Genomic DNA, 25,835 nt, shown 5'->3' with positions numbered 1-25,835 from the left:
TTTATAATTACTATCGATGTTGACATGTTATGTGATAGTGTTACAGAGTTGTGTCCGGTATTTACAATACATTTAAACAATACATTTAAAAAGAAAAAGAGTTGCTTTTATAAAAAAGCAAAAAGAGTTGTTAAACTTTGATGGAGATTTCATGACGGATTTGCAGTTGCTTTGAAGTTTACACTTTGTGTTGTGTGTGTCTGCAGAATAAACCGTGAAAGAGAACAGCACTGTGTCCTTTGTCGTCCAAGCGTACGAGAACCGTTACCTCTCCTAAATTTGTATAAAGGGACTTTTATAATTTTCTGCCTATGCTCCCCTAATTAGTATCCCTAGGGAAACACTGACAAAAACTATAGTTCTTAACCTGTCACCCTATTATCAGAACATTTCATTAGTAGATACAATGAATACAGTCAGTGGATACTTAGTCAACTGAATAATTGTATCCGTTATTATAATATTTTTCAGCACAGGCAGGGACTACTACAACTATCCTATTGTCTGTGTCCGCTGGAGCGCACACGGAATCAAAGAACAGGATTTGGTTCCAATCCACAGCCACAAGTCTGAGCTTTTATCCCAAAGTTATTCATAGTCATAAAAGGACTGGATAGGCAAAGGCAGAATGGTAGAGTATCCGTCCGAGTCAGCCATCACTGTCGTAAAGGTCACACTATCCGCCGGTCTTTTCTCATATTCAGCAGATATCAGTAGAGTAGGAACTAAGAAACTAAGGAGTTAGGAACCCAAATGGAATTCATTCGGGGAAGTTTGGAACGCTCAGGACAGCGTCGACCAATCAGATAGCGCCGACGTCTGCTCGTGCCAGTTGGGGAGTGGTCGCGGTCTAATAACTAACCGCCAAATTCAAACACATGAAGACAAAGTTACCGTTGACGAGTTAGCCAACTTCTACAAGAGAGATTACCGTTGACGAGTTAGCCAACTTCTACAAGAGAGATTACCGTTGACGAGTTAGCCAACTTCTACAAGAGAGATTACCGTTGACGAGTTAGCCAGCTTCTACAAGAGAGATTACCGTTGACGAGTTAGCCAGCTTCTACAAGAGAGATTACCGTTGACGAGTTAGCCAACTTCTACAAGAGAGATTACCGTTGACGAGTTAGCCATCTTCAAGAGAGAGAGAGAGAGAGAGAGAGACCAACCAACTTTACAAGGTAGATATGATCGAATATAAAATACTTCATTGTGGTGCAGCCGTCGTTTATAATAAATGCGTTTACAGCAAAAGCTAGTTTATTCACCTCTTTCAATGGACGATTTAGCCATACACATGTATTCAAATAGCTTACGTTAGCTAACGTTACTGTAGCTAGCTAGCTAATAATGTTAACTTTGTCCGCTTGCTAGACAACTAATCCGAAGTTGCTAGGCTAGCGAATTCAAACGTAGAAAAAAAGTATCTAACTAGTTAACGTAAGCAAGCTACATTTGGTTGATATGTTTATTGTGGTGTTAACTATCATTTGAGATTACTACAGTAGGTAGCTAACTGGGTAATTTATTGTTGGGGCAAGCCGACAAAAGGTAGCATAACGGGACCGCTGTGAACCGCATGACGAATTGTAAACAAAGCAACCGGAGTTGACTCCTTTCAGAGACGAAACGCTTTAATAAGGTGTGGCTCCAGCAGATACTATTGATGGGTCGTTTGCTCTTTTTGGTGAACGTCGGTAACCGAATTGCATCGGTGAAAGAGCCGTTTATTTGGCTCCCTGATTTGCATACTGCTTTTTTTGAGCTGCAGACAACGATTATCGGCATAAAAACATTATCTGAAGATTGTAATTCCTCACTGCAGGAACAATAGATAGTGAGGAGATAGCCTTTTACTGGTTCCCACATTTCTGCAGTGCGTTCAATTTAATTTTTTCGGTCAGGACAGTAATTTGGTCAGGTAAAAATGTTCTGACATTATGACAGGCAACTCTGTAGTCTTTACATTAGTTTCTCTAATTTTTCATGGTTTAAACGCCCACACCAGTTGAAATCAATTTCATAGGAAAAGACCTGTCAGTGGGCTGATTCGATTAAGTAGAGCCGCGAGGCACCGGCCCGTTATGTCATCGGGCGAAAGCGGGGACGGATCAGCGCCTTACTCAAATCGAACAGGAATCTGTGCTGCTGTTCAGTCATTTTGTCAACAAGGCAGCACGGTGCATCGTCCAGAAAAAAATCTATTTTCCATAAAATACATGTTTTTTAATTTTCGAACTCGTTTTCACTGGGAAGGCAGATGATGCTCAATAGCAATCACTTTTGCATGTGAAAACACAGAATCCTACTCATTACTCCTACATCACTTTGTTTTGAGCCGACATCTCTGTGGGCTTTGAACCGACATCACTGTGGGCTTTGAACCGGGCACCTGGCTCGATCCAGGGAGTCCAAAACGAATGTAATCAACGTTCACCCGGTGCAAAACACGCCAACATGGGCGCCCAGCGAGATTAATCGAACCCCCTCATTGGCATGACGCGGGCAGTTCGGTTAACACTTCAAGCCCAAATATATCATACTTTGACTAAAACGATGACATATTGATTTACATCATCGTGCTACATCCGTAAGCTCTGGCCATCTTCTTTCAGCTCGAAAAAGTGGACTTGTAAATTATTTTTAGCCTAAATTTCGTTTCAGTGCTGGGTTTTATTTGAATGGTACCACCCACCAGAATGGCATTGTTTATTAATCAGAAACACCAGCAAAGTTAGCGAGTAGCGACTGTGTTGAGCAGGGGTGCACTTAGGTTTTAGAAGTGGGTGGGACGTAACCTCATCTAAAACTAATTTCCTGCATTTCTACTAGGGCTGTCCCGGCCTAATTTAGTTAAAATCTTGTTTCTCACAAGTATAGCATAGATTATAAGTGCTGCAAAACAAGTCAAATCTGACAATGACAACGTTAAATAACTGTCATATATTGAATGGATTAACCGAAATTACCTTAACCAAACAAACATTACAGATTTGAAATTATGGCAATTAGCTACTACTGGTGATATAGTAATGGGGAATTGATAGACACAGCAACCAATGCACACAATTATGTTATGAATACTGACAAAATGGCGGGAGAGAGCGCATTCTGGAGAGAGAAGTGCCTTGGGCATCTGAGCCACAATCCCCATATTCTGGACTAAATCATCCCAGTGGCCTCAATGGATTAGTCCACTGACAGGCGCAAATCAGACAGGTGTCTTGTGTGCCATAAAAAATGAAATCTATGTATTAATTTGCAACTGCTAGACCAAAAAATATATTTCAATACAGACCCCTTTTGTCATATAGCGTTCCATATAAGGCACCCAGACCTTATGAAAGTTGCACACTATACCCTTCATCTGGTAATAAATCAAATCTAGTGATACATAACTTTCCATTTCTGCCATCCATTGTGACATTTTGGGAGGATAACAACCTTCCAATTAATGGCAATGCATTTATAGCGGCTAAATTAGTTTCTTCTGATAACATTCTCCACTATCAACCTTTCCAAGCAAACAAAAACTGAGAGAAGGGAGAATCTGTAGACATGCTGAGATAAAATAAAATACTCTGACAGAATTACAGCCAGTCTTCACAAGATCATAACATGCAAATATGTCCCTGTTTGTTTTACACCTCCAGCAGAGGAATTACATTTCTGAGTGCATGATATTCAGTTTCACTGGCATATAGTATGTTCTATGGATGGTCTTAAACTGCAGTAATTTATGTCTGAGATTATATGAACATGACTGGGCATTCAAACATATCTGTATCCATTCATCATCAATCGTGTCGTTCAGGTCTTCCTCACATTTTTGTTTGACATGTTTTGTGTCTTCAGGAAAAGCTTCTATCAACCTTTTGATACAGTTTGAAAATCAACTTGAGGTTTGTCAGACTGCCTTAAAATAGTTTCAATCTTTGAAGCTTCTGGCTTGTCCAGTTTTTTTTTTTCTGCACAAAGAGAATAAAGTGTTGTATCTGCAAAAGTTTACCCCAGTGCCGTCACAGGCTGGTCTTCCCTGGCTGCCTGACCCTGCTGAGACCCCTGTCAACATCTGATCCTGCTCAGATGAGGCATGACAAATAATTACCTTGGTGTACATGATATTATCCAAGAATAGAATCAATGGTTCAATAACTGAAATGACCATTATTCCCAGATCCCAGACTGTAGCCTACCCATCAACTCAAGATGGAACTTTGTATCCATTCACTGATTAAAATATACTGCAAAACTCACCTGAGCTCCGTAGACTGGTCTTCCCTGGCTGTCTGACCCTTTTTTTTTATTTCACCTTTATTTAACCAGGTAAGCCAGTTGAGAACAAGTTCTCATTTACAACTGCGACCTGGCCAAGATAAAGCAAAGCAGTGCGATTAAAAACAACACAGTTACATTTGGGGTAAACAAAACAAAGTTAAAAATACAACAGAAAATATATATACAGTGTGTGTGAATGTAGTAAGTTATGGAGGTAAGGCAATAAATAGGCCATAGTGCAAAAATAGTTACAATTTCGTAATTAACACTGGAATGATAGATGAGCAAAAGATGATGTGCAAATAGAGATACTGGGGTGCAAATTAGCAAAATAAATAACAATATGGGGATGAGGTAGTTGGGTGGGCAAATTTCAGAATGGCTGTGCACAGGTGCAGTGATCGGTAAGCTGCTCTGACAACTGACGCTTAAAGTTAGTGAGGGAGATAAGAGTCTCCAGCTTCAGAGATTTTTGCAGTTCGTTCCAGTCATTGGCAGCAGAGAACTGGAAGGAATGGCGGCCAAAGGAGGTGTTGGCTTTGGGGATGACCAGTGAGATATATCTGCTGGAGCGCAGACTACGGGTGGGTGTTGCTATGGTGACCAGTGAGCTAAGATAAGACAGGGATTTGCCTAGCAGTGATTTATAGATGACCTGGAGCCAGTGGGTTTGACGACAAATATGTAGTGAGGGCCAGCCAACAAGAGCGTACAGGTCACAATGGTGGGTAGTATTTGGGGCTTTGGTGACAAAACGGATGGCACTGTGATAGACTACATCCAATTTGCTGAGTAGAGGGTTGGAGGCTATTTTGTAAATGACATCGCCGAAGTCAAGGATCGGTAGGATAGTCGGTTTGACGAGGGCATGTTTGGCAGCATGAGTGAAGGAGGCTTTGTTGCGAAATGGGAAGCCAATTCTAGATCTAACTTTTGATTGGAGATGCTTAATGTGAGTCTGGAAGGAGAGTTTACAGTCTAACCAGACACCTAGGTATTTGTAGTTGTCCACATACTCTAGGTCAGACCCGCCGAGAGTAGTGATTCTAGTTTGGTGGGCGGATGCAAGCAGCGTTCAGTTGAAGAGCATGCATTTAGTTTTACTAGTGTTTTAAGAGCAGTTGGAGGCTACGGAAGGAGTGTTGTATGGCGTTGAAGCTCGTTTGGAGGTTTGTTAACACAGTGTCCAATGAAGGGCCAGATGTATACAAAATGGTGTCCATTGATATACACAGATAATAGTCGGCCCGGGAATTGAACCCTGTGGCACCCCCATAGAGACAGCCAGAGGTCCAGCAACAGGCCCTCCGATTTGACACATTGAACTCTATCTGAGAAGTAGTTGGTGAACCAGGCGAGGCAGTCATTAGAGAAACCAAGGCTATTTAGTCTGCCAATAAGAATGCAGTGGTTGACAGAGTCGAAAGCCTTGGCCAGGTCGATGAAGACGGCTGCGCACTACTGTCTTTTATCGATCGTGGTTATAATATCGTTTAGGACCTTGAGCGTGGCTGAGGTGCACCCATGACCAGCTCAGAAACCGGATTGCATAGCGGAGAAGGTACGGTGGGATTCGAAATGGTCGGTGATCTGTTTAACTTGGCTTTCAAAAACGTTCAAAAGGCAGGGCAGGATGGATATAGGTCTGTAACAGTTTGGATCTAGAGTGTCACCCCCTTTGAAGAGGGGGATGACCGCATTAGCTTTCCAATCTCTGGGGAAAGAGAGGTTGAACAGGCTAGTAATATGGGTTGCAGGGGGGGGCATGGGCAAGTTGCAGCGGAGGGTGCAGAGCTGGTGGCCGGGGTAGGGGTAGCCAGGTAGAAAGCATGGCCAGCCGTAACAAAATGCTTGTTGAAATTCTCGATTATTGTAGATATATCAGTGGTGACAGTGTTTCCTAGCCTCAGTGCAGTGGGCAGTTGGGAGGAGGTGCTCTTATTTTCCATGGACTTTAGTGTCCCAAAACTTTTAGGAGTTAGTGCTACAGGATGCAAATTTCTGTTTGAAAAAGCTAGCCTTTGCTTTCCTAACTGATTGTGTATATTGGTTCCTGACTTCCCTGAAAAGTTGCATATCGCGGGGGCTGTTCGATGCTAATGCAGTACGCCACAGGATGTTTTTGTCCTGGTCAAGGGCAGTTAAGTCTGAGGAGAACAAGGGGCTATATCTGTTCTTAGTTCTGCATTTTTTGAATGGGGCATGCTTATTTAAGATTGAGAGGAAAGCACTTTTAAAGAACAACCAGGCATCCTCTACTGACGGAATGAGGTCAATATCCATCCAGGATACCCGGGCCAGGTCAATTAGAAAAGCCTGCTCGCTAATGTGTTTTAGGCAGCGTTTGACAGTGATGAGGGGTGGTCGTTTGACCGCGGACCCATTACGGACGCAGGCAATAAGGCAGTGATTGCTGAGATCCTGGTTGAAGACAGCGGAGGTGTATTTAGAGGGTACATTTGTCAGGATGATATCTATGAGGGTGCCCATGTTTACTGATTTTAGGGTTGTACCTGGTAGGTTCGTTGATAATTTGTGTGAGATTGAGGGCATCTAGTTTAGATTGTAGGTTGGCCGGGGTGTTAAGCATATCCCAGTTTAGGTCACCAAGCAGTACGAACTCTGAGGATAGATGGGGGGCAATCAGTTCACATATGGTGTCCAGGGCACAGCTGGGGGCTGAGGGGGGGTCTGTAGCAAGCGGCAACAGTGAGAGACTTATTTCTGGAAAGGTGGATTTTTAGAAGTAGAAGCTCAAACTGTTTGGGCACAGACCTGGATGATACAGCTCTGCAGGCTATCTCTACAGTAGATTGCAACCCCACCCCTTTTGGCAGTTCTATCGAGACGGAAAATGTTGTAGTTGGGGATGGACATTTCTGAATTTTTGGTGGCCTTCCTAAGCCAGGATTTAGACACTGCTAGAACATCAGGGTTGGCGAAGTGTGCTAACGCAGTGAGTAACTCAAACTTAGGGAGGAAGCTTCGGATGTTAACGTGCAAGAAACCAAGGCTTTTACGGTTACAGAAGTCAACAAATGATAGCGCCTGGGGAGTAGGAGTGATACTGGGGGCTACACGGCCTGGGTTAACCTCTACATCACCAGAGGAACAGAGGAGGAATAGAATAAGGATATGGCTAAAGGCTTTAAGAACTGGTCTTCTAGTGCGTTGGGTACAGAGAATAAAGGGGGCAGATTTCCGGGCGTTGTAGAATAGATTCAGGGCATTATGTACAGACAAGGATATGAAAGGATATGAGTACAGTGGAGGTAAACCTGAGCGTTGGGTAACAATGAAAGAGGTAGCATCACTGGAGGCACCGATTGAGCCGGTCTCCGCGTGTATGGGGGGGTGGGACAAAGGAGCTATCTAAGGCAGGTTGAGCTGGGCTGGGGGATTTACAGTGAAATAGTACAATAAGAAATAACTGAAACAGCAATAAGCAAGGCATATTGACATGGGAGAGAGGCATAAAGCAATCACAGGTGTTATTCAAAGACTGTAGACTGGTCTTCCCTGGCTGTCTGACCCTGCAGGGATACCGGTCACCATCTGATCCAGCTAAGACATGATAAGCATAGTGTTGCATACTGACTGTGCACCATGACAGTGAAGCCTATAGAGCTGTTTATACCATGTCAGTGTGGAAAGTAGGGAATTTACTAGGGAAACTGACTGATCAATAACCTTACATTGCTATACTGACTCTAATAAAAACTCACATTGCACTGTCAAAAAACGTCAACATCGGTCTTCAGTCGTTTGGCCGCTGGTTTCATCGTTTGATTCAGGTCTAGTGTGATTGAGTCAAAAATAATAGCTAAAGTTGGTGAGCTAGCTAGCTAATGTTAGCCAACTTTTGGCTAGCTCTAATAGTAATGGTACATCAACTGGTGAAAACTAGCCGTGTTAATTTACTTCTGTTGAAACAGGACAAAAAGGCTACAGGACATTTCATACACACAGCAGCTGTTAGCTAGCTGACAGATAGCTAGAGGCTAGAGCTGAACTGGCTGTGGTAGCTACTAGCTACAGTTGAAGTCGGAAGTTTACATAAACAAGTTGATGACTCCAACCTAAGTGTTTCAACCACTCCACAAATGTCTTGTTAACAAACTATAGTTTTGGCAAGTCGGTTAGGACATCTACTTTGTGCATGTTGTTTACAGACAGATTATTTCACTTATAATTCACTGTATCACAATTCCAGTGGGTCAGAAGTTTACATACACTAAGTTGACTGTGCCTTTAAACAGCTTGGAAAATTCCAGAAAATGATGTCGGTTAGGACATCTACTTTGTGCATGTTGTTTACAGACAGATTATTTCACTTATAATTCACTGTATCACAATTCCAGTGGGTCAGAAGTTTACATACACTAAGTTGACTGTGCCTTTAAACAGCTTTTAAAGGCACAGTCAACTTAGAATTTTCCAAGCTGTTTAAAGGCACAGTCAACTTAGTGTATGTAAACTTCTGACCCACTGGAATTGTGATACAGTGAATTATAAGTGAAATAATCTGTAAACTTCCGACTTCAACTGTAGCTAGTAGCTACCACAGCCAGTTCAGCTCTAGCCTCTAGCTATCTGTCAGCTAGCTAACAGCTGCTGTGTGTATGAAATGTCCTGTAGCCTTTTTGTCCTGTTTCAACAGAAGTAAATTAACACGGCTAGTTTTCACCAGTTGATGTACCATTACTATTAGAGCTAGCCAAAAGTTGGCTAACATTAGCTAGCTAGCTCACCAACTTTAGCTATTATTTTTGACTCAATCACACTAGACCTGAATCAAACGATGAAACCAGCGGCCAAACGACTGAAGACCGATGTTGACGTTTTTTGACAGTGCAATGTGAGTTTTTATTAGAAGCTTCTGATCGGCTAATTGACATCATTTGAGTCAATTGGAGGTGTACCTGTGGATGTATTTCAAGGCCTCTTTGCTTGACATCATGGAAAAATCAAAAGAAATCAGCCAAGACCTCAGAAAAAAAATGTGTAGACCTCCACAAGTCTGGTTCATCCTTGGGAGCAATTTCCAAATGCCTGAAGGTACCACGTTCATCTGTACAAACAATAGTATGCAAGTATAAACACCATGGGACCACGCAGCTCTCATACCGCTCAGGAAGGAGACGCATTCTGTCTCCTAGAGATGAATGTACTTTGGTGCAAAAAGTGCAAATCAATCCCGGAACAACAGCAAAGGACCTTGTGAAGATGCTGGAGGAAACAGGTACAAAAGTATCAATATCTACAGTAAAACTAGTCCTATATTGACATAACTTGAAAGGCCGCTCAGCAAGGAAGAAGCCACTGCTCCAAAACCGCCATAAAAAAGCCAGACTACGTTTGCAACTGCACATGGGGACAAAGATCATACTTTTGGGAGAAATGTGCTCTGGTCTGATGAAACAAAAATAGAACTGTTTGGCCATAATGACCATCGTTATGTTTGGAGGAAAAGGGGGTGGCTTGCAAGCCGAAGAACACCATCCCAACCGTGAAGCACGGGGGTGGCAGCATCATGCTGTGGGGGTGCTTTGCTGCAGGAGGGACTGGTGCACTTCACAAAATGGATGGCATCATGAGGAAGGAAAATTATGTGGAAGTTAAAGCTTGGTCGCAAATGGGTCTTCCAAATGGACAATGACCCAAAGCATACTTCCAAAGTTGTGGCAAAATGGCTTAAGGACAACAAAGTCAAGGTATTGGAGTGGCCATTACAAAGCCCTGACCTCAAACCTATAGAACATTTGTGGGCAGAACTGAAAGGCGTGTGCGAGTAAGGAGGCCTGCAAACCTGACTGTTACCCCAGCTCTGTCAGGAGAATGGGCCAAAATTCACCCAACTTATTGTGGGAAGCTTGTGGAAGTCTACCCAAAACGTTTGACCCAAGTTAAACAATTTAAAGGCAATGCTACCAAATACTAATTGAGTGTATGTAAACTTCTGACCCACTGGGAATGTGATGAAAGAAATAAAAGCTGAAATAAATAATTCTCTACTATTATTCTGACATTTCACATTCCTAAAATAAAGTGGTGATCCTAACTGACCTAAGACAGGGAATATTTACTAGGATGAAATGTCAGGAATTGTGAAAAACTGAGTTTAAATATATTTGGCTATGGTGTATGTAATCTTCCGACTTCAACTGTACGTTTCAAGCAGACCACCATAGTGCCTATGCCCAAGAATGTCAATGTAACTAAATTACTTGGCATTACCTTACATTGTAAACTGTCATGGCCAAAACATATAGATTCAATGGTTGTAAAGATGGAGAGAGGTCTGCCCATAATAAAGAGATGCTCTGCTTTTTTGACACCACACTCCAAAAAGCAAGTTCTGCAGGCTCTAGTTTCGTCTTATCTTGATTATTGTCCAGTCGTGTGGTCCAGTGCTGCAAGGAAATACCTAGTTAAGCTGCAGCTGGCCAGAACAGAGTGGCACGTCTTGCTCTTCATTGTAATCAGAGGGCTGATTATAAATACTATGCATGCCAGTCTCTCTTGGCTAAGAGTTGAGGAAAGACTGACTGCATCACTTCTTCTTTTTATAAGAAACGTGTTGAAAATCCCAAATTGTTTGCATAGTCAACTTACACACACATCTCTGACACACACACTTACCCCACCAGACATGCCACCAGGGGTCTTTTCACAGTCCCCAAATCCAGAAAAAATTCAAGAAAGCGTACAGTATTATATAGAGCCATTGTTGCATGGAACTCCGTTCCTTCTCATATTGCTCAAATGAACATCAAACCTGGTTTCAAAAAACAGATAAAGCAACACCTCACGGCACAACACTTCTCCGCTATTTGACCTAGATAGTTTGTGTGTATGTATTGATATATAGGCTACATGTGCCTTTTTAAAATTGTAATTATGTAGTTCTGTTCTTGTCTAATGTTCTGTATTATGTCATGTTCTGTGTGGACCCCAGGAAGAGTAGCTGCCGCTTTTGCAACAGCTATTGGGGATCCTAATAAAATACCAAATTGACACACTCCTCGACCACTTATCGGTTACCGGGTCATGGTATGTGCCTAGCACACTGACGCCCTGGAACAAACTTCTACAGGCTTCTAGTTAAAGAGAGAGTTCACTCCAAAATCACAGTTTGTCAGACGTGTTAAATGAGCCCATGCAGAACTTCATCCCCAAATGGATGGGAAAGACAGGCACTGTCTAAAATATCCCTGTTTTATTATGTGCATATCTTTTACATTTGAGGTGAGGCATGTTTGTTCTACATAACATATTTCTATCTGAATAATCTACAATGTTGTGTGTGCTGAACGCGGCCCTGATCTCTTGCTCTCCCCTCTCTGATTGGCCAGCTTCAGTATGTCGTCGTCGGTGATGAGTGGTGTGGCGGTGTGGAGGGCTCACAGCGTTCTGGAGGAGTCAGACGGGGGCGAGTCCAGCTCCCCTGAGGCCCCCCCCCCCGACCGCTTCAGGAAGCTACGCTCCTCCTCCTCCATCAACTCCCTCCGCATGTCTCTGAAGAAGAGGCTGCCGCTGCGCTCCGTACAGGTAGTAGGGCTGAATCAAGCTGTACACGTCCCCAATGGCACTCTGTTCCCTATGTAGTGCACTACTTTTGACCAGAGCCCTAGGGAATAGGGTGCAATTTGGGATGTACAGAAAGACAGAGCCCTAGGGAATAGGGTGCAATTTGGGATGCACAGAAAGACATCATCCTAGATAACATCTCCTGCCATTGGGCCCTTGAGCAAAGCAACTAACCCCTACAACTGCTCTCTGTCCAGGGTGTGTGTGTCTGAGTTTACAAAACATTAAGAACACCTTCCCCCCCCCTTTGCCCTCAGAACAGCCTCAATTCGTCAGGGCATGGACTCTAAAGCGTTCCACAGTGATGCTGACCCATGTTGTGTCAAGTTGGCTGGATGTCTTTTGGGTAGTGGACCATTCTTGATACACACAGGAAACTGTTGTGTGAAAAACCCAGCAGCGTTGTAGTTATTGACACAAACCAGTGCGCCTGGCACCTACTACCATGCCCATTCACCCTCTGAATGGCACACATACACAATCCATGTGGTCCTCTGTAGCTCAATTGGTAGAGCATGGCGCTTGTAACGTCAGGGTAGTGGGTTCGATCCCCGGGACCACCCATACGTAAAAATGTATGCACACATGACTGTAAGTCGCTTTGGATAAAAGCGTCTGCTAAATGGCATATTATTATGTCTCAAGGCTTAAAAAACATTCTCTGCCCTGTCTCCTCCCCTTCATCTACACTGATTGAAGTGGATTTAACAGGTGACATCAATAAGGGATCATAGCCTTAACCTGGTTTCAGCTGGTAGGTATGTCATGGAAAGCGCAAGTGTTCCTAATGTTTTGTACCCAGTGTGTGTCGGGGGGGCTAAGGTAATGATCCTCTCGTCCAGATCGATAACGGCCCAGTAAAGTGGTGTATTGTTCCTCCAGACCAACTCCCTGCCAGACCCTGAGCCGACCCCTGACCCCACCTGGGAGAGTCTGCAGGCCAATCAGAAGACCGGCGCTGTCTGCCAGCTCACACGCAGCGCACGCAGCCACATCGGGGGAGTGTACCAGGTAGGAGACAACCTACAGTTGGACATACACCTTAGCCAAATACATTTAAACTCAGTTTTTCACAATTCCTGACATTTAATCCTATTAAAAAATTCCCTGTCTTAGGTCACCACTTTTATTTTAAGAATGTGAAATGTCAGAATAATAGTAGAGTGATTTATTTCAGCTTTTATTTATTTCGTCACATCAGAAGTTTACATACACTCAGTTAGTAATGATGTCAATTAGCCTATCAGAAGCTTCTAAAGCCATGACATCATTTTCTGGAATTTAAGCTGTTTAAAGGCACAGTCAACTTAGTGTATGTAAACTTCTGACCCACTGGAATTGTGATACAGTGAAATAATCTGTCTGTAAACAATTGTTGGAAAAATGACTTGTGTCATGCACAAAGTAGATGTCCTAACTGACTTGCCAAAACTATAGTTTGTTAACAAGAAATTTGTGGAGTGGTTGAAAAACGAGTTTTAATGACTCCAACCTAAGTGGATGTAAACTTCCGACTTCAACTGTATATGTGATAAAGTGAAAATCTGAGGCCAGCAACTGACCCTAACCCGCAAATATAGAAAATGCTCTGTAGGTTATAGTCAGATCTGGCGGAACGATTTCTTTGACAGGGAGTGCTTAAAATTTCCGACATCTTAGTAGGCTATTTGTTAGTCAAACTTGTCTATAATTAGATAGATGCAGCTTTTCTTCTGTCATTATATGTTGCCCTAGAAGACTCAGTAAACCCTTGCTCACCAGAATTTAATAAATCAATAGAATGAATGCTTCTAGTTGACATCGGTAAAGTTCTGTCATTTCTGCTTCTTCAGAAGAGCAAAGAGGTTTAGGGGCCGGGGAGAAAATGCAATAACTCAACAAAAATATGTTTTCTGTGCAACATTTCCAAATGACATCAGTTTGACCAGTTGTAAGGAAATAGAAAGCTGTGAAAAAAACGATCGAACGTGTTGCTGATAAGATTTCAGTTTGGATTGGATGCATATTTTATGTGGTTGAAATACTATCAGCTTTTATGACGCTGATTAAAGACAGCACCTCTACAGACGGTATCTAACTGCGCATTTGTATTCTCTCAAGATGCTGAAATAAATAAATCAATTTTCTCCACTCCTGTTCCAGAGTCCATTTTGCCTACATTTGGGGTGTAATTTTAATGCAAGAAATGCGTAATTCTGCAGGAGTTCATATTAAAGGGAAACTTCACAGCTAGTGTTTTTCCAGTCTCCCTACCTCATCCTTATGAGTGATGAGAGGGCGTTTCAGACATAATTATGCACTATTTTTGCACCGGGAGATGCCATTGATTGATTGAGCATGCTGTCTGATCTAAAAATGAATAGTCATGTTTTTTTTTAGCAATTATTGTGACCTTTGTGTTTTGCCAATTGCACAATCATACTAGTGGATATGGCTGTCCTTGTTCAATAGAACCATTTGACTAGTCTCAACGATGTTCCTATCTGCCAGGACATTGCAGCATACCTAGGTTGACGCTAGCTAGCTAACGTGTCTGTGAGATGTCTTGGAGTAACTACACCTGTGTGTTGTAGCTAGCTAGCTAACGTGTCTGTGAGATGTCTTGGAGTAACTACACCTGTGTGTTGTAGCTAGCTAGCTAACGTGTGTCTGTGAGATGTCTTGGAGTAACTACACCTGTGTGTTGTAGCTAGCTAGCTAACGTGTGTCTGTGAGATGTCTTGGAGTATCTATACCTGTGTGTTGTAGCTAGCTAGCTAACGTGTGTGTGTGAGATGTCTTGGAGTAACTACACCTCTGTGTTGTAGCTAGCTAGCTAACGTGTGTGTGTGTGAGATGTCTTGGAGTAACTATACCTGTGTGTTGTAGCTAGCTAGCTAACGTGTGTCTGTGAGATGTCTTGGAGTAACTATACCTGTGTGTTGTAGCTAGCTAGCTAACGTGTGTCTGTGAGATGTCTTGGAGTAACTATACCTGTGTGTTGTAGCTAGCTAGCTAACGTGTCTGTGAGATGTCTTGGAGTAACTACACCTGTGTGTTGTAGCTAGCTAGCTAACGTGTGTCTGTGAGATGTCTTGGAGTAACTACACCTCTGTGTTGTAGCTAGCTAGCTAACTTGTCTGTGAGATGTCTTGGAGTAACTACACCTCTGTGTTGTAGCTAGCTAGCTAACGTGTGTCTGTGAGATGTCTTGGAGTAACTACACCTCTGTGTTGTAGCTAGCTAGCTAACGTGTGTCTGTGAGATGTCTTGGAGTAACTACACCTCTGTGTTGTAGCTAGCTAGCTAACGTGTGTGTGTGTGTGTGTGTGAGATGTCTTGGAGTAACTATACCTGTGTGTTGTAGCTAGCTAGCTAACGTGTGTCTGTGAGATGTCTTGGAGTAACTATACCTGTGTGTTGTAGCTAGCTAGCTAACGTGTGTCTGTGAGATGTCTTGGAGTAACTATACCTGTGTGTTGTAGCTAGCTAGCTAACGTGTCTGTGAGATGTCTTGGAGTAACTACACCTGTGTGTTGTAGCTAGCTAGCTAACGTGTGTCTGTGAGATGTCTTGGAGTAACTACACCTCTGTGTTGTAGCTAGCTAGCTAACGTGTGTGTGTGAGATGTCTTGGAGTAACTATACCTGTGTGTTGTAGCTAGCTAGCTAACATGTGTCTGTGAGATGTCTTGGAGTAACTATACCTGTGTGTTGTAGCTAGCTAGCTAACGTGTGTCTGTGAGATGTCTTGGAGTAACTACACCTCTGTGTTGTAGCTAGCTAGCTAACTTGTCTGTGAGATGTCTTGGAGTAACTACACCTCTGTGTTGTAGCTAGCTAGCTAACGTGTGTCTGTGAGATGTCTTGGAGTAACTACACCTCTGTGTTGTAGCTAGCTAGCTAACGTGTGTCTGTGAGATGTCTTGGAGTAACTACACCTCTGTGTTGTAGCTAGCTAGCTAACGTGTGTCTGTGAGATGTCTTGGAGTAACTACACCTCTGTGTTGTAGCTAGCTAGCTAACGTGTGTATGTGAGATGTCTTGGAGTAACTACACCTCTGTGTTGTAGCTAGCTAGCTAACGTGTGTCTGTGAGATGTCTTGGAGTAACTACACCTGTGTGTTGTAGCTAGCTAGCTAACGTGTGTCTGTGAGATGTCTTGGAGTAACTACACCTGTGTGTTGTAGCTAGCTAGCTAACGTGTGTCTGTGAGATGTCTTGGAGTAACTACACCTGTGTGTTGTAGCTAGCTAGCTAACGTGTGTGTGTGAGATGTCTTGGAGTAACTACACCTCTGTGTTGTAGCTAGCTAGCTAACGTGTCTGTGAGATGTCTTGGAGTAACTACACCTGTGTGCTGTAGCTAGCTAGCTAACGTGTCTGTGAGATGTCTTGGAGTAACTACACCTGTGTGCTGTAGCTAGCTAGCTAACGTGTCTGTGAGATGTCTTGGAGTAACTATACCTGTGTGTTGTAGCTAGCTAGCTAACGTGTGTCTGTGTGTTGTAGCTAGCTAGCTAACGTGTGTCTGTGAGATGTCTTGGAGTAACTACACCTCTGTGTTGTAGCTAGCTAGCTAACGTGTGTCTGTGAGATGTCTTGGAGTAACTACACCTGTGTGTTGTAGCTAGCTAGCTAACGTGTGTCTGTGAGATGTCTTGGAGTACCTATACCTCTGTGTTGTAGCTAGCTAGCTAACGTGTGTCTGTGAGATGTCTTGGAGTAACTACACCTCTGTGTTGTAGCTAGCTAGCTAACGTGTGTCTGTGAGATGTCTTGGAGTAACTACACCTCTGTGTTGTAGCTAGCTAGCTAACGTGTCTGTGAGATGTCTTGGAGTAACTACACCTCTGTGTTGTAGCTAGCTAGCTAACGTGTCTGTGAGATGTCTTGGAGTAACTACACCTCTGTGTTGTAGCTAGCTAGCTAACGTGTCTGTGAGATGTCTTGGAGTAACTACACCTGTGTGCTGTAGCTAGCTAGCTAACGTGTCTGTGAGATGTCTTGGAGTAACTACACCTGTGTGCTGTAGCTAGCTAGCTAACGTGTCTGTGAGATGTCTTGGAGTAACTATACCTGTGTGTTGTAGCTAGCTAGCTAACGTGTGTCTGTGTGTTGTAGCTAGCTAGCTAACGTGTGTCTGTGAGATGTCTTGGAGTAACTACACCTCTGTGTTGTAGCTAGCTAGCTAACGTGTGTCTGTGAGATGTCTTGGAGTAACTACACCTGTGTGCTGTAGCTAGCTAGCTAACGTGTCTGTGAGATGTCTTGGAGTAACTACACCTGTGTGTTGTAGCTAGCTAGCTAACGTGTGTCTGTGAGATGTCTTGGAGTAACTACACCTGTGTGTTGTAGCTAGCTAGCTAACGTGTGTCTGTGAGATGTCTTGGAGTAACTACACCTGTGTGTTGTGGAAGCTAGCTAGCTAACGTGTGTCTGTGAGATGTCTTGGAGTAACTACACCTGTGTGTTGTAGCTAGCTACCTAACGTGTCTGTGAGATGTCTTGGAGTAACTACACCTCTGTGTTGTAGCTAGCTAGCTAACGTGTGTCTGTGAGATGTCTTGGAGTAACTACACCTGTGTGTTGTAGCTAGCTAGCTAACGTGTGTCTGTGAGATGTCTTGGAGTAACTACACCTGTGTGTTGTAGCTAGCTACCTAACGTGTCTGTGAGATGTCTTGGAGTAACTACACCTCTGTGTTGTAGCTAGCTAGCTAACGTGTCTGTGAGATGTCTTGGAGTAACTACACCTGTGTGTTGTAGCTAGCTACCTAACGTGTCTGTGAGATGTCTTGGAGTAACTATACCTGTGTGTTGTAGCTAGCTACCTAACGTGTGTCTGTGAGATGTCTTGGAGTAACTACACCTGTGTGTTGTAGCTAGCTACCTAACGTGTCTGTGAGATGTCTTGGAGTAACTACACCTCTGTGTTGTAGCTAGCTAGCTAACGTGTGTCTGTGAGATGTCTTGGAGTAACTACACCTGTGTGTTGTAGCTAGCTAGCTAACGTGTGTCTGTGAGATGTCTTGGAGTAACTACACCTGTGTGTTGTAGCTAGCTACCTAACGTGTCTGTGAGATGTCTTGGAGTAACTACACCTCTGTGTTGTAGCTAGCTAGCTAACGTGTCTGTGAGATGTCTTGGAGTAACTACACCTGTGTGTTGTAGCTAGCTACCTAACGTGTCTGTGAGATGTCTTGGAGTAACTATACCTGTGTGTTGTAGCTAGCTACCTAACGTGTGTCTGTGAGATGTCTTGGAGTAACTACACCTGTGTGTTGTAGCTAGCTACCTAACGTGTCTGTGAGATGTCTTGGAGTAACTATACCTGTGTGTTGTAGCTAGCTACCTAACGTGTCTGTGAGATGTCTTGGAGTAACTATACCTGTGTGTTGTAGCTAGCTAGCTAACGTGTGTCTGTGAGATGTCTTGGAGTAACTACACCTGTGTGTTGTAGCTAGCTAGCTAACGTGTGTCTGTGAGATGTCTTGGAGTAACTACACCTGTGTGTTGTAGCTAGCTACCTAACGTGTCTGTGAGATGTCTTGGAGTAACTATACCTGTGTGTTGTAGCTAGCTACCTAACGTGTGTCTGTGAGATGTCTTGGAGTAACTACACCTGTGTGTTGTAGCTAGCTACCTAACGTGTCTGTGAGATGTCTTGGAGTAACTATACCTGTGTGTTGTAGCTAGCTACCTAACGTGTCTGTGAGATGTCTTGGAGTAACTATACCTGTGTGTTGTAGCTAGCTGAGCTAACGTGTGTCTGTGAGATGTCTTGGAGTAACTACACCTGTGTGTTGTAGCTAGCTAGCTAACGTGTGTCTGTGAGATGTCTTGGAGTAACTACACCTGTGTGTTGTAGCTAGCTACCTAACGTGTCTGTGAGATGTCTTGGAGTAACTATACCTGTGTGTTGTAGCTAGCTACCTAACGTGTGTCTGTGAGATGTCTTGGAGTAACTACACCTGTGTGTTGTAGCTAGCTACCTAACGTGTCTGTGAGATGTCTTGGAGTAACTATACCTGTGTGTTGTAGCTAGCTAGCTAACGTGTGTCTGTGAGATGTCTTGGAGTAACTATACCTGTGTGTTGTAGCTAGCTACCTAACGTGTCTGTGAGATGTCTTGGAGTAACTATACCTGTGTGTTGTAGCTAGCTACCTAACGTGTCTGTGAGATGTCTTGGAGTAACTATACCTGTGTGTTGTAGCTAGCTACCTAACGTGTCTGTGAGATGTCTTGGAGTAACTATACCTGTGTGTTGTAGCTAGCTACCTAACGTGTCTGTGAGATGTCTTGGAGTAACTATACCTGTGTGTTGTAGCTAGCTAGCTAACGTGTGTGTGTGAGATGTCTTGGAGTAACTACACCTCTGTGTTGTAGCTAGCTAGCTAACGTGTGTCTGTGAGATGTCTTGGAGTAACTACACCTGTGTGTTGTAGCTAGCTAGCTAACGTGTGTCTGTGAGATGTCTTGGAGTAACTACACCTGTGTGTTGTAGCTAGCTAGCTAACGTGTCTGTGAGATGTCTTGGAGTAACTATACCTGTGTGTTGTAGCTAGCTAGCTAACGTGTGTCTGTGTGTTGTAGCTAGCTAGCTAACGTGTGTCTGTGAGATGTCTTGGAGTAACTACACCTCTGTGTTGTAGCTAGCTAGCTAGCTAACGTGTGTCTGTGAGATGTCTTGGAGTAACTACACCTGTGTGCTGTAGCTAGCTAGCTAACGTGTCTGTGAGATGTCTTGGAGTAACTACACCTGTGTGTTGTAGCTAGCTAGCTAACGTGTGTCTGTGAGATGTCTTGGAGTAACTACACCTGTGTGTTGTAGCTAGCTAGCTAACGTGTGTCTGTGAGATGTCTTGGAGTATCTATACCTGTGTGTTGTAGCTAGCTAGCTAACGTGTGTCTGTGAGATGTCTTGGAGTAACTATACCTGTGTGTTGTAGCTAGCTACCTAACGTGTCTGTGAGATGTCTTGGAGTAACTATACCTGTGTGTTGGGTAGCTAGCTACCTAACGTTGTCTGTGAGATGTCTTGGAGTAACTATACCTGTGTGTTGTAGCTAGCTACCTAACGTGTGTCTGTGAGATGTCTTGGAGTAACTATACCTGTGTGTTGTAGCTAGCTAGCTAACGTGTCTGTGAGATGTCTTGGAGTAACTATACCTGTGTGTTGTAGCTAGCTAGCTAACGTGTGTCTGTGAGATGTCTTGGAGTAACTATACCTGTGTGTTGTAGCTAGCTAGCTAACGTGTGTCTGTGAGATGTCTTGGAGTAACTACACCTCTGTGTTGTAGCTAGCTAGCTAACGTGTGTGTGTGAGATGTCTTGGAGTAACTATACCTGTGTGTTGTAGCTAGCTAGCTAACGTGTGTCTGTGAGATGTCTTGGAGTAACTACACCTGTGTGTTGTAGCTAGCTAGCTAACGTGTCTGTGAGATGTCTCATATTCTGCACCATGCTGCTACAGTAGTAATACTGCACCACCCAAACACACCATATGCCAGTGTTACCTTTGCAGAACTTCAGGATTTATTATAAGCATTAATAGTATATGTTTCTTCTACTGTATAAATACTGAGTGTACAAAACATTAAGAACGCCTGCTCTTTCCATGACACAGACTGACCAGGTGAAAGCTATGATCCCTTATTGATGTCACTTGTTAAATCCACTTCAATCGGTATAGATGAAAGGGAGGAGACCGGTTTAAGAAGGGCACGCGCACAACTCGATATTAGGAATGGGTTCCTAATGTTTGGTATACTCGGTGTATGTCAATACATTGCCATAACTGTTCCTGCATACTGCTGTGTAAACTCACCTCGGTCTCCAGAGCAAATAAACGTTGTCTTGAAGACAAGCCATGTCTACTTATTTGCTATATTGACAGACTAATCTTCTGTTTTGAAACATATTTACTTGCCAACAAATTAGTTTAAATGATACACCAACTCCCTGCATCATTTGTTTTAGCAGTACAGCTGAAGCTAGTTTATCCAAATGCATTTCATGAATATCACAATGGATTGATCCAGAAGATGAAGTCAACACTCTATTGGTTTCTGATGCAGCTGGAATCATTTAGTCACTTGTCAGGACACTTAAAAAAAGAGAGAAAAAACAGCATTATATACATACTGTACAACAGCTAGCAATATCTATAGCACAATGCAGCTTTGTTCATTCTATATTATACTACAACATCAGTCTAACTGAATATGGATGTTGTGTTGGTTGAATGTTCCAGGCAGGTTCCAGAATGTTCTTCAGCTGGTGAACCTCTTGTATTGGGTAATGGCAGCTGGTTTAGCTGACAAGCACTGCCAACAATAGTGACTAGGCTAGAAGAGTATACTGACAACCCCTCTCCCCCAATGCCAAAGAACTGACTGCAAGGGGGTGAAAAGTTTGAGGAGCACTTGCCTTGTAGACAGTTTAGTGTATTGGGGATCTTAGTTTTCTCCAGGGTATTGTGCCTTTATAAATAGCTTTTTGGCTGGCTGTCCTGGCTTGTTTCAAAGTCAGATGTTGTGCTTGAGGCTTATTCCAGGCTGAAAGCTTTCATCCAATGGGTCTACAGGCTCTGTCCTGCTGAAGCTGGTGTCCAGGTCATCGTCCTCAGCAGCAGGATTAGTCTGTAGGCCATACAGTAGTCAGTGATTATCCAACATCTTACTACTTTGTCCCCATCAATACACACTCTAACAAGGTACTATATCCACCCCCCCACCCTCAGCAGACACCAGTCAGCAGACACCAGTCAGCAGACACCAGTCAGCAGACACCAGTCAGTCACCCACACCATCCCCTCCATATTAATACCTCATCTTCTCTTCAAGGCTTACACCAACAATCAGCTAAGCCTCCATAATACAGAGAGAACTATAGTAGAAGTTGTAGCCTACTTGTTAACACACCAACCATGACAACCAGACACGGACCATGTTTAGGCCGAACTCCAGGATATTTATTAGCTCATCATGGAGTCAGGGAAAGATTTAGTACATTTTAGTAAGATTTTACGTTTAGATTTTAACTGCTTCTCTAGCAGATTAGTAAGATTGTCTCACACCATGTTCGAGAACGGCCTTTTTCCCTTTATTCAGATTACAACCTCTCACTTTCGGTTATTTGAAAATGAAATAATCTCCAAAAATCACTATTTTTAAAACAAGCCATAGAAACTTGGTAGCAATTTCAGTTTAATCCACCAGAAACGACAGAACAAATAATACAACAAATATTGTGGTTAAACTCAAATATACTAATTGATTAAAAAATATATACTTTTTTTTGAGAAAAAAAATGTAAAGGGTATAATCTTTGTAAATGATATCATAAATAGGACTGGTGGAGTTATGTCAACCATCCCAGCCCTACAGATTTTGCTGCGAAGAGGCAATCATTAGGTCATTTGTTTCCATCTGTAGCATGTTTTTGGTCGCAGGTCCAGGAATGGTTGAAGAAGTGCAACATTTACCTGGAGCTAACCCTGCAGGTGACACTACTGGGGGATTTGAAAAGTCATAGTCAATCGATCAATAATACTTTTAGCAAAAATGTTACATTTATCTGTAGAAACAATGAGAAAATAAACTTTAAGAACTTTTGTGAAACATCACATTACAGTTGAAAAATATATGGCAAATATAAATACTAAACGGATGGTGTTAAGAGATGGATGGGAGGGGTTGAGTGGAGCTGAAGGGTAGGATTAAAAAGAAGATAACTGAAATTTTTGCAAATGTATAAAAAATAAATAATATGAAATATTACATTTACATAAGTATTCAGACCCTTTACTCAGTACTTTGTTGAAGCACCTTTGGCAGCGATTACAGCCTCGAGTCTTCTTGGGTATGACGCTACAAGCTTGGCACACCTGTATTTGGGGAGTTTCTCCCATTCTTCTCTGCAGATCCTCTCAAGCTCTGTCAGGTTGGATGGGGAGCGTCGCTGCACAGCTATTTTCAGGTCTCTCCAGAGATGTTCGATCGGGTTCAAGTCCAGGCTCTGGCTCGGCCACTCAATATTATGCTACCCTCTGCCTATTGGCTACTTGGCTTATTCAAACCTGTCTCAAAATACAACACTGCACCTTTAAGACAAAAAGCATCTCTTTACCTGACTGGCTTTTCAAAGATGTCTAGAAATGTACACGTTTTCTTGTAGGAAGCAATCACTCCCCCATTGCTGACTATAAATGATCTATAACTGGGCTAATAACTCACTAACTAGCAAAAGATCTGAACAGAAATGTGCACACGTGGCTACATGCAGCTCTCTCATTGATCTCAACAAGCGCATCTACTCACGACCGCTCATGCTGTAAACACAGTCCAGTTCAAAGTAAATGGCACAGATCCATATATGGCAATGGTCTATTTGCATATAGGCCTACTGCAGCTCTGATTGGTTATGCTGCACAGGTCGGTGTAGAGTACGGATAATGCGCAATAGAATCCTACTCCGATGTGTTCTGCCTACAACAAAATCTCTTGCATAGTTTGTTTAGTTTCAGTATGTTGCATGTGACTAACATTGCGTTGATTCGATCACATTTGCCACAGTAAAGGGAAACGTTTACTAACAGGGAAAACTCTAGAAAGTTGAGTGAAGTTCAATCTGTGCTTCTCTCAGTGAGCTGATATTTCTTCTATAAGGCACAGCTTAGTGGGAACGTTGGTCTTCACCAGGAGAGAGCTTCTCCTGCTGCACTCCCTCTTTGATTCTGTGAAAGTCCAGCTGAAACTGTTTGGGGTTGCCCTGTACCACTAAAAATCCAACTCTAAATCTATATTTTTGTAAAAACATGCTGAAAAATTCAGAAGCTCATCTGAATTGTGATCTCTCTCTCTCTCACACACACACACACACACACACCCCCAGAGGCTTCAGAGGAACAGAGCAGTGGTGCAGGATCAGGAGGAATGTTTGGTTGTGACACCTGGCCGGGTGTGTGAGGGGACAGAGAACAGCGGGGAGGTCCCCTCCCGTACACCAAGACGCACCCCCGTCCGTTCCACCACACTTATCCCCACAACAACCCCCAGACGCACCCCCAGAGCCACCGCGCCCAAACGCAGGGGAAGTCCTGAGGTGACAGGGGTGAAGAATGGGGGAGGGAGGAGGCAGCTGGTTCGGATGGCTGCACTACGAAGCCCCTTCGCCTCTCCCAACACTCAGAGCCTCAGACGGTGAGCACACACCCCCACACATACACACCCCCCACCCCCACACATACACACACACATCCCCATACACATCCCCACATACACACACATCCACATAAATACACACACATCCCCACATACACACACACACACACACACACACACACACACATCCACACTCCCAATAATGAAACTGAATTGACCCCCACCCTGCCCAGAACAGTGTGTGATTGACAGGTGTGTCCTGCTCTCTGATTGGTCCTGTGTGTGATTGACAGGAAGTTTGGCCGGGACCTGGAGAGTGTGTCCAGCGGTCTCAGGAAGCTGAAACGTCTGTCCCACGCCTTTGATGATGTCATAGAGAGAGACGACCGGTGAAGAGAACACTAACAACATTTTAATTCTGACTGTTCATACAGAGACCATCTGTTCCTCAGCGTTTCACTCTGTATTTACACTAGTATTTATATAGAGATGCAGCTGATAGGGAAATGAGAGGGGTTAGTTTTGTTAGGCTGGGGAGCAGGACCGAGGAGTGAAAGGGGTTAGGAAGGGGAGCAGGCTAGAGCGCATTACTTCCTGTTATCGTAGCCATTCTGGCTCAGATATGTGTTTCCTGTTCTGGGGCCCTGAGGAGGGGATCCTGTCTAACGGTCGCCTGCCCTAAAACCCTGCAGCTGCTCTCTCTAGTCCACACACATACACCCCCCGCCCCGCTCAATTTTCAAAATTGGGTTTGGTTATGGATGAGTGAGGGAGGGAGGATGATGTGGGGTTGTAGAGAGACAGACAGGAAAGGAGAGGGGTTGTAGAGAGGACGACAGGGAAAGGAGAGGGGGTTGTAGAGAGGATGGACAGGAAAGGAGAGGGGGTTGTAGAGACGAATGACAGGAAAGGAGAGGGGGTTGTGAGGGTAGGACAGGAAAGGAGAGGGGGGTTGTAGAGAGGACGGACAGGAAAGGAGAGGGGGGTTGTAGAGAGGACGGACAGGAAAGGAGAGGGGGTTGTAGAGAGTGCGGACGGGGTTGAGAGGAGGCAGAGAGGGGGTTGTAGAGAGGACGGACAGGAAAGGAGAGGGGGGGGTTGTAGAGAGACAGACAGGAAAGGAGAAGGGGTTGTAGAGAGGGACGGACAGGAAAGGAGAGGGGGGGGGTTGTAGAGGACTTGATCAGGAGGGCAGAGGGGTTGTAGAGAGGACGGAGAGGAGGGTTGTAGGAGTCAAGCGCACGGCTTCACAGTTGGACATTTTAGGAGGGTGCTTAGGGGAGGAGTGCTTAGCAGGGAGGGGGGAGGAGAAGGGGAGGAGGCTAGACAGAGGGAACATTTGTACTTTTATTAGGATTTTTGTTATGAACTGGGAATTTGATTTATAAACATTAACAACTTTCGCAGTGTCATTTGATGAATTGTATCAGACTTTTAAGACTTGATCATATGCTGAACAAGTTAGAACAACTAAGTAGGGTCTTATTGGTGAAAGCTTCTGAGTCTCTGCCTTCAGGCCCACGTTTTTTTTTCAAGTTATCTAGTTAGATGTTGCATATCAGATAGGATTAAATGCATAGAAATAAAGTGAAGAGAACATTTATCATTGGGACTTGAATGGGGACTCCTGTTCTGTTTATTATATTTCTATGTATTTCACTCTATCCATAGCTTAAAATCCAGATAGATAACTTTTGGTAACTGGGCCCTGGGTAGCTGGGACTGTGGGGGTATATCCCTATCTGGGTAGCTGGGACTGTAAGGTATCTCCCTATCTGAGTAGCTGGGACTGTAGGGTATAGCAATACATGTAAAACAAGCTT

The 25,835-nt window shown here is 43.6% G+C and overlaps 1 protein-coding gene across 1 annotated transcript; it reads left to right on the top strand.

Moving 5' to 3' along the window:
* The first annotated feature begins 825 nt into the window (after positions 1-825).
* Positions 826-24,669, top strand: LOC121542072. Its single transcript, XM_045207993.1, has 6 exons — positions 826-1,111; positions 1,162-1,181; positions 11,634-11,829; positions 12,751-12,879; positions 23,744-24,051; positions 24,306-24,669. The coding sequence occupies exons 3-6, from the start codon at positions 11,641-11,643 to the stop codon at positions 24,403-24,405; spliced, it is 726 nt and encodes a 241-aa protein (XP_045063928.1). The 5' UTR covers positions 826-1,111; positions 1,162-1,181; positions 11,634-11,640; the 3' UTR covers positions 24,406-24,669.
* The last annotated feature ends 1,166 nt before the right edge of the window (positions 24,670-25,835 follow it).

Source organism: Coregonus clupeaformis, chromosome 27 (genome assembly GCF_020615455.1).
Source record: "Coregonus clupeaformis isolate EN_2021a chromosome 27, ASM2061545v1, whole genome shotgun sequence".
NCBI lineage: Eukaryota > Metazoa > Chordata > Actinopteri > Salmoniformes > Salmonidae > Coregonus > Coregonus clupeaformis.
This window is presented reverse-complemented; position numbering and strand designations above follow the sequence as displayed.

Excerpts from the sequence above, each read along its gene's own strand:
- LOC121542072 (XM_045207993.1), top strand. The coding sequence starts at position 11,641 with ATGTCGTCGTCGGTGATGAGTGGTGTGGCGGTGTGGAGGGCTCACAGC. Across the intron at positions 11,830-12,750 it reads TGCCGCTGCGCTCCGTACAG|ACCAACTCCCTGCCAGACCC; the intron begins GTAGTAGGGCTG and ends TTGTTCCTCCAG. Across the intron at positions 24,052-24,305 it reads AACACTCAGAGCCTCAGACG|GAAGTTTGGCCGGGACCTGG; the intron begins GTGAGCACACAC and ends TGTGATTGACAG.